We start from the raw sequence: 9071 nt of genomic DNA on the forward strand, positions 1-9071 counted from the left end.
AAAAAAAAAAAAACAATTCATCATTCCCTTTCTTTCTTCCCACCTTCTCTTCTGACCATGATTATACTCTACTTCTATGATTTAACTTTTTTTGTTTCTACATATAAGTGAGATCATACAATATTTGTCTTTTCTGTGCCTGGTTTATTTCACTTAGTGTAATGTCCTCCAATTTGATCCATATGGTCACAAATGAATTTCTTTTTAAGGGCTGAATAATATTCCATTGTGTATATGTGTCCTATTTTCTTCATCCATTCCTCCATTGATGGACACTTAGATGGATTCCTTGCCTCAGCTATTGTAGAAAATGTTACAGTGAACATGGGAGTGCAGATACCCCTTTGACATACTGATTTCAATTCCTTTGCGTATGGAAATATAATGTGATTACTGGATCATATGGTAGTTTTATTTTTAGGTTTTTCAGGAACCTTCATACCATTTTCTGTAATATCTGGTACACGTATTCCTTCCTACCATCATTGTGCAAGAGTTCCCTTTTCGCCACATTTTGTGAACATTTGTCTTTCATGTTTTGGTAAAAGCCATTCTAACAGGTTTGAGGTGATAATGTCATTGTGGTATTAATTTTTTTTTTTTTGAGACAGAGTCTCAATATGACACCCTCAGTAGAGTGCGATGGTGTGACAGCTCACAGCAACCTCCAGCTCTTGGGCTTAAGCAATTCTCTTGCCTCCACCTCCTAAGTAGCTGGGACTACAGGCACCCGCCACAACGCCCGGGTATTTTTTGGTTGTAGTTGTCATTGTTGTTTGGCAGGCCTGGGCTCTATTTGAACCTGCCCGCTCCAGTGTATGTGGCTGGCACCCTAGCTACTGAGCTACAGGTGCCGAGCCTTTGTGGTATTGATACCAGCTTTTGTGTATAATTCATATGTTACAATTACATGACCTCATTTTTCTTAATGGCACAGCGATCTAGGGCAGCCCTGCAGAGGTACCTGTTCTACTGTAATCGCTATATGAACCACATGCAGAGTCTGCGCTTTGAGCACAAACTGTATGCTCAGGTGAAGCAGAAAATGGAAGAAATGCAACAGCACAACATGTCCTGGATTGAGGTGCAGTTCCTGAAGAAAGCAGTTGATGTCCTCTGCCAGTGTCGTGCCACACTCATGTACACATATGTCTTCGCTTTCTACCTCAAAAAGAACAACCAGTCCATTATCTTTGAGGTAGGAGTAGTTCCTGGATGGGGGAAAAGCCTAGCTTATGTCATGGGATACTCAATTTTTCATAGATATATATAGAGAGTGAGTTTCTCATCTGTTTAGAAAATGTGGGTAAACATACTATTTATTACAAGAATATAGGAAGTTTCTATTTCTTGTCCTAATCAATATGGTTTAACCAATCTAGTTAAGTCTGTAGGTTCTGGAGTTAGCCTTAGATATCAATCTTCACTTTATCACTTCTTGGCTCTATTGGTTTGGAGAAGAGCACTTAGCCTCTTATTTTCTATTTTTAAAATAATTTAGGTTTTTTAGGAAAAACCTAAAAAGAAAACAGCTGGAATGTCATGAAGTTTAAGCAAGATAATCTGTATTAATAACTTATGTAGCATCTGATGTATCATAGGTTCACAACAAAAGCCTTTATTCAGGTAAAACTAACCCTGTGGTATTAGAAGTTAATATGGTGGTTACCTTTGCTGGAGAAGTTATGACTGAAAAGTGGGATTTTAGCAATAAAAGTTTTGTCTAGGAAAGATAATTCTAAATACATTTATGTCCATAGGTGACTGGACAATAAGCAGATGGGAATTTAGATCGGTAAAATGTACAAAAGTACCCATAGGAGCAAAGATAATAAAAATGTAATCTTCTCTTTATTTTTGTCTTATAAAGAAATAAGTGCAACCAGATGTGAGCAAGAATAGGTATCTATTTTTTTCCTTATTTTTTTTGAGATAGAGTCTTACCATGTCATCCTGGGTAGAGTGCTGTGGTGTCATAACTCAAAGCAACCTCAAACTCTTAAGCTCAAGCAATCCTCTTGCCTCAGCCTCTTAAATAACTGGGATTACAGGCACCTGCCACAATGCCCTGCTAGGTTTTCTATTTTTAGTAGTAATGGGGTCTCACTCTTGCTCTGGCTGGTCTCAAACTCCTAAGCTCAAGCAGTCCACACACCTCAGCCTCCCAGAGTGCTATGATTACAGGCGTCAGCCACAGTGCCTGGCTCTTTTCTCAAGTTTTTCTTGTTTTTCAAGTTTTTAGCAAAAAACAGTCCCAAGAACTAGAAGATTCCCAAATCCTTTCAAATTGTCCTTAGTATCCTTCCAAAAGTAGTGAGTGAATCTTTAGCTCTTTTAACATTTTGAAAATTGTTCTGGAGAAGAAAAAACAAGTTGTTACAGGTGAGAGCCTTAAAAGAACTTTGCGGATACAATTAAACTACCTGTGAAAATTATGGAATCAGTATTGAGAGCAGTGTGTAGTCTACATAGCAGCTAAAATAATTAATCTTTTAGCTTTATTTTTGAAGCCAAAATGTATTTTGTATTCTTCTTGCAGAATAACCAAGCAGATCTAGAGAATGCCACAGAGGTGCTTTCGGGCTACCTTGAGCGAGATATTTCCCAAGATTCACTGCAAGATATAAAGCAGAAAGTACAAGATAAGTACAGGTAAGATTTTTAAAAAATAGCTGTTCAGTGACTTTCTTCCAAGTGGTGGTAGAGTATACCTTAGCAGTGAGTTCAGTGATAGTGAGCCTGAGTTTAGCCTATCCAGTATACTGAGCTGCTACCATGTTTCTCACAGATGCTTCTGTCCATTGGGCCTCGAATTGCAGACAGTAGTACTGGTCAAGCACAGAGGAGGGATTCAGCCATTTATCCCACTGCTGATTTCTGCTTCTGTTCCGCTTTAACTATTTAGTTGCTGCCTTGCAAGGAAGAAAGAGCCCAAAAAGGACAAGTGGCCTTTAGAGTGAGGGGTGAGAATTGGATGTTGGAATTGGAATTCCATGGGTTGTGGCTATTGATCAGTGAGCTATGAAACTTACTTTTAGAGTTTTATGTAAAGTAGTCGGAGAGTATGGGCATTTGGAAGACTTGGAGATTTAATTCTACCTAATATTTTTACTTCCTTTAACAACTATAGCTAAGTGTTGATAGTACTGTTAAATTTAATAGAGATTTTATGCATGTGAATAAATAACCCATTGAAATTACTTTTTTTGTCTGTAGAACTGCAGGATTGCATCATGATTTCTAAGGCCCACCAGTATTTCTAACACTTTATTGCTTTAAAATTAATTCCTGTGACTGGCAATCATGAAATACTGTTAAAAGCAGTTTGACATATCTGTACATCTAGTCTTAAAAATATACCAATATAAATTTTAGGTGCTTAGTTCCAAGTCTGGGTAACCTATGGGGCTATCTTAAAAATAAGTAAATGCTCTTTTTCATTACTGGAGGCTAACATCAAGTTGTGTTTCTCTTTGATTACAGATACTGTGAGAGTCGACGAAGGGTTTTGTTACAGCATGTACATGAAGGCTATGAAAAAGATCTGTGGGAGTACATTGAGGACTGAGAATGGCCCTGCATAAAATGAACTCTGAAAACTTTACCATCTAGAGTGCTCATGCAATTAAAACAAACAAAACAAACACAAACAAGGAGGCACTAAGCCTATTCTGACACCGCTGGTCTGTAGTACCAGAATTCTGTTTTGTTAACGGAAAGTTTAAGTAAATTATATTGTAATAAAAAAGGTAGATAAACCATTGTACTACAGTATTCTAGGCCGCCAACAAAAGTGTGACAGACACACTAAAAGCCCTCCAACTTTAACTTGTAACGTAGCTTCATTCTCAAAGCTGACTCCTTTTTTTTCTTTTTCTTTTTCCTGAGTGTAGTACAGTTAAAATTTCAAACAGCTCCTTGATACTGCTTTTCATGTCCAAACCAGCCATTTTGTTGTATTTTGGTAAAGGACCTCTTCTTCCTCCCCTACACATAGAACTACACCCACACACACACACACTGACTCTCTTTCTCATATCCCAAGGTCATGAGTGAATGATGATTAGTTCCTTGTAAAGAAAATCTTGAAATGGGGAAGGGGTAGGCAGCAAGAGGATTAAACCAACAAAAAACTTTGTATATGACTTTTAAAACAAGAGGACAACACAGTATTTTTCAAAATTGTATATAGTGCATATGCATGGACAAAGCAAGCGTGGCACGTGTTTGCATAATGTTTAATTACAAAAAAATATTTATTCTTTAAAAATCTTCAAGATGATGTCTATTTGCTGTGCATTTTCTTTCAGTTTGCTTTATCTTTCCAGGGTTGGGGTTGGGATAAAAGGTGTGTTGATTTAGCACTTCTGGAAGACCTAACTAGAACCCACAGTTTACCTTTCCTGAGGTTACTCTGCCCTTTCTGATTTTGGGATGTCTGATGCTGGCCATGAGCATCATGCCTTGAATTCCCAGCTCTTGATCAGGGACAGGGAGGTCAAGCTCTGACTAAATGCCATGACCTGATAAGGGCTGCAGCAGGAGGTTTTGTGGCTGTAGATGATGAATGATCCTATCCCCAACCTAATCCCCCTCCATGGCCTCATGCCTCTACCCAAGCCCTTGTGTGCCCACATGCACACTGCTGTAGACTTCCTAGATTCCATCTCACATCCAGAGGAAGCATTTCAAAATTTCTTTTCCTTTCCTTTTTTTCCCTTAATTGCTGCTTTGAGCCTTTTAAGATTTTAGTTATGGCTCATTTCTCACTCCTTCTCTACATTAGGGTGTCAAATAGAATGTTTTGCTTTAAATATAAATAAATAGCCATTCACTTAGTCTCAGATTGTGAATTTAAAAAGGCGGATACTGAAATTGCTTGTGCGTGTTGCTGTGGGTTCAGTTTGAAGGCGAACACCCCTAGAACATGGTATTCCCATCTAGTGCATTTAAATAGAAATCACTGAGTTTGCTTTTTTTCTATTGTCAGCAGATAGGAGAATTAATAATGCATTTTAGCTGTGATGTCCATTTTTATGAAATTTCTACTAAGAGCTATGTTAAAAGTAAAGGATGGTGGTGGTTCTATTATAATACTATATACCAGTTTAGGCCATTCATGCTGTGGTGTTTTTCAACAGGTCAGCATCCCTAAATCTGTCAGTTTTATACAGGAGTGCAGAGTGAACTAGGCAACTAGATTAAGAGGTCTAAATATTAAATACTGAGTCAGGCTGAGGACCTCTTTGTCTTCCTTTAATTGTCTGTGCCTAGGGAGTGTTTACCATTTGTAAGGCAGCCTGGTCTGCTCTTGTATTGTACATCTTACTACTCCATTGGGAAGTAGGTTCACTTTCCTCTGGCCTTTTGCCTAAGTTAGGCTTTGCTGAATCAACCCTACTTTTCCTTTTAGAAAAGGTTGTTACACGAGATGTACTTGCAACTGTTCTTTTCCCATCAAAAATCAGTGAATGTTTGCTGAGTATATTATGCTGCTTCCTTAAACCACTTGTCGCTTTAGGATCAACTTTACCTGTTCCTTTTCTCCTTCCCTCACTTGCCACCTCAGGTGCAAATCTGAACTCAGTGTTTGCTTCTTCCATATTCTTGTATTCCCTTCCCCCCACCCCATCATCCATTTGACTTTATTTTACTTTAAATGACTGCATCAATCTTAAAAAACATTTATCAAAACTAAGGAGATTTTTTTTTTTTAAAGCTTAAGTTCCTTTCCCTGGTAACTTTGAAAAACAGCCAGAGTTGCTATAGATATATGTGGTTCCCTTAAAATGCTTTGTGTATGTGTGGTGTTTTTATAAAATCTTAACAGTTAACTTTGCAGTATCTAGGTTTGAGTTTCATAAATCTTCACATGCTCCCCTTGCAACAAGTATCCAAAAACAGTGTATGCACTTGGTAATATCAGTTCCCACCGTGGAGGAACAGTGCTTTCTAGAGATGCTTTCTAGTTTCAACGTTGGCATACTACCTGAGAGTATTGCAGTTGTGAGTGCATTCCCTGATTTGTGTGGAAGCTGAACTGGCCTTTTCTAATTCCAAGCTTTTAACAGCTATCATCATATTTGACAGAATTCCCAGAGGTAATTGCTTTCTTTGTTAGTAGCTTCAGTGCCCCAGCTGGGATAGGTAAGCCATATTGTATGACAGCTTCCCTATTTCACCTACTAAGTCTTTTTATCAGAGGGCTCTATTCACAGTAAGCACCAGGGTCTCCTTGTCTTCTTGAGGTCAGTTACATTGTCTTTTCAAAAGTGCATGCTTCATTTGAACAGCAAATTCATTGAGCAGCAGATGGACTTTTAAATGATTTAAAATAAAATTTTGATCCAAAGCTCAGGACACAAACTGCAGTGGTAAAATTGAGTAGCATATAATATAATCAGACTCTAAATTCTGTGTAATTTGCTGCAACCCAGATTGTATGTGTTTTATGTGTGTTTAAATAAATACATTAAATACACATGTGTATACATACACACATATACAACAGATCCAGTACTGACTTCATTTAAAATGGTTGAATCTGCAGTGTAATATTGGTTCAGCCATTATTAGGAACTACAATTTAGTACAAGAGAGAAAAGGACTTAATGTAACATTCAATAAGTTACAAATCCCGGTATAGAGCACTTGGGGGATGGGATGGGGTGGGTTGGTGAGACAATCAGATCGGTAAATTGATTAAATGCTCCTAACCCTGTATTTTGTGCATAGAGCACCCTGTGCTATGGAAATAACTGTTCTTAGATTTTCATTGTAACTGGACTGTTCAGGTTGCCCAGAGGGAAAGAACATTCCTAATTCTAATAAAATAAACTTTTATTTTGTTATTCCATTAGTTACTTATGTTTATTTTCATAGTTAAAACAGATGACTAGGTGGCTAACAGCCACTTGTATTATGTGCCTTATTCACTGTTCCTACTTAATATGAAATGTCACAATTTGATTCAGTTTCTTTGCAAGGAACTGTGAATGAGACCATCCCCCCACACTTGGTTAAAATAAGGCCTTCAGAGTATTTTCTGAAAGCTTTCTAATTTCTGTGTCTCAAACCTAGATTGCAGTTTATGTTGTTAGATGCTCAGATCCTTGTCAATTTTTTGGAGGTAAAATACTTTTAAAGTAGTCTCAGTTAATCTCAAAACTCCTTCACATCTCTCCATTTAGCTCACTCTTGACAGCGGATTTCTCCCATGGGAATGAAGGGAGAGTTGACTTAAAGAAGGTCCCAAAGTCAGAGATAATTGTCACTGATAGCCTGATTAAGTCCAGGTTTTAGGACAATTTAATTGTCTTATATCTATGAGAGTTCTTTTATCACTTTGATCTTCAAAGCACTTTAACTTACATTACTGTCTGAAACAAGTGGAGTAGAAATACTTTACAGAGGAGGAAAATAAGGTTCAATGAAGTTAAGTAACTTGCTCAAGATACCCCAGTTTCTTCTATCTGGGACTCAGACAACATTATACTACCTCTTTGTATCATATTTTCTTAACTTGGTCTCAGAAGGACCTAATATTCATTACCGGAAAAGGTGGCTTGTTACCATATTGTACTTTATTTTTTAATGTCAGATGGGTAATGTGTTGACATTGCAGATATAACAAGGTTTGAGAGAGGCCTGTCACGTGTGAGTATAAAAACCCATCATGACGTTTATGAACTACTAAAGGATCATATGCTGTACTTTTAAACCACATCAAAAACTTTATAAATGCCTATTGCTGCTACTGTTGGAGGATTGCTATATATGATACTATCTCTGATGTTTGATTTGTTGCAGAGTTTGCAACAGTTAGGTCCTGTGTTTGGCCTAATTGTTAAACCAGCCATGGATAGAAGAGTAGCTCGTTTCCTCTTCTAGACTCCCCTCAGTCATTCACCATAAGGAGGCTATCACATGTGATAATTGAGAATAAATGACTTAGTATGACTTTATATGTACTACCCAAGTAATTTGCTGCAGCTGTTAGTCCAATTATTCAAACGAATTCCATATGTAAAGAATTTTGAATAGGCTACTGGAACTTTTTAGAGGATTTGTTTTGTAACTAATAACCAAAATGCACAGAAGGATATCTATTTGATCTCAGCATTTATCCTTGGAACTGGATGGTGTTTGGGGTTTTAAGATAACAAGTAGTATCATTATGGGAAAATTGTCAGTCTTTCAAAAACAGGAAAATATGTGGGCCCCTCAGATTTTTCATCTATCTTTTGGGGATAAAATTGATAGATATCTAGTTAAAGTAAAGGGATTTGCTTCTTACCCAACATGAAATAGCCAACTCAGAAATGCTCAATTGGAAATCAAATTGTGCCTAATATTGGATTAGACAGATGACTTTTAGATTTTCTTTTTTTGCTTTTTGTGGAATTAAATCCCATTTTTAAGGCAAGTGTTGTTTGTTGATCTTTCTTCAGGCAGTAGCATTTAGAATGGGAAAGCTAATAGATTCTTGTGAAAAGCAGTTTTCAGGCTATGATATGCTGGTTTGGGGACATTTTCAGAGCAGAAACTGGTTTATAAAGCAATCACATGTTGACATGTAACTGCTGTAATAGTGTCTAAAGCACAGCCTAACAATAGTAATTCAGGGGTCTCATGTAATCCAGGAGTCTCCAATTCACATGTCTGTAAGAGCCAGATAAATATTCTAGAAGTAGACTACCCTGGCCTAGGTGGGCTTTAGAGGAGCATGTGTAATCCAGACTTAATGTGAATGCTTGTAATTGTGAAATGTTGGCAATTTGCCATATTTTTAAATGTGGGCCAAAGAAAAACTGCCCATGGGCTATCATTTCTCAGCTTCTATTGGTCTTGGGTTGCAACCTAAAGCCACCATCCTGTCCACTTGATGTTATTCCTAGATCATTGGTTCTCGTAGTCTTAGGTTGCAACTTTATGCCACTGTCTTGTCCATCTGATGTTATCTAAATCAGTGGTTCTCATATGTGTCTGTGCATTGGAATCATGGAGAAGCTTTTAAATAAAACACTAATGCCTGAGTCCCACCTTAAAAGAGATGATGATGGCTCGGCGCC

General features: G+C 37.5%; 1 protein-coding gene and 1 non-coding gene across 4 annotated transcripts in view; one reads left to right on the forward strand and one right to left on the reverse strand.

Moving 5' to 3' along the window:
* Positions 1-6856, forward strand: part of ARIH1 (ariadne RBR E3 ubiquitin protein ligase 1) — a 123271-nt gene extending 116415 nt beyond the window's left edge. For all 3 annotated transcript variants that reach the window (XM_003784484.3, XM_023509978.1, XM_023509979.1), the window contains 3 exons: positions 938-1198; positions 2540-2652; positions 3484-6856. In XM_003784484.3, coding sequence (XP_003784532.1) covers positions 938-1198; positions 2540-2652; positions 3484-3568 — 459 coding nt within the window. In that variant the 3' untranslated portion in view covers positions 3569-6856. The remainder of the gene's footprint in view (positions 1-937; positions 1199-2539; positions 2653-3483) is intronic.
* A 738-nt stretch (positions 6857-7594) lies between these two features.
* Positions 7595-7701, reverse strand: LOC111723460. Its single transcript, XR_002771987.1, has one exon. It is a non-coding gene; the product is annotated as a small nucleolar RNA U13 (small nucleolar RNA).
* Between the last annotated feature and the right edge of the window lie 1370 nt (positions 7702-9071).

The sequence above is a fragment of the Otolemur garnettii genome, unplaced genomic scaffold (genome assembly GCF_000181295.1).
Source record: "Otolemur garnettii isolate 467f Iridium unplaced genomic scaffold, OtoGar3 scaffold00011, whole genome shotgun sequence".
NCBI lineage: Eukaryota > Metazoa > Chordata > Mammalia > Primates > Galagidae > Otolemur > Otolemur garnettii.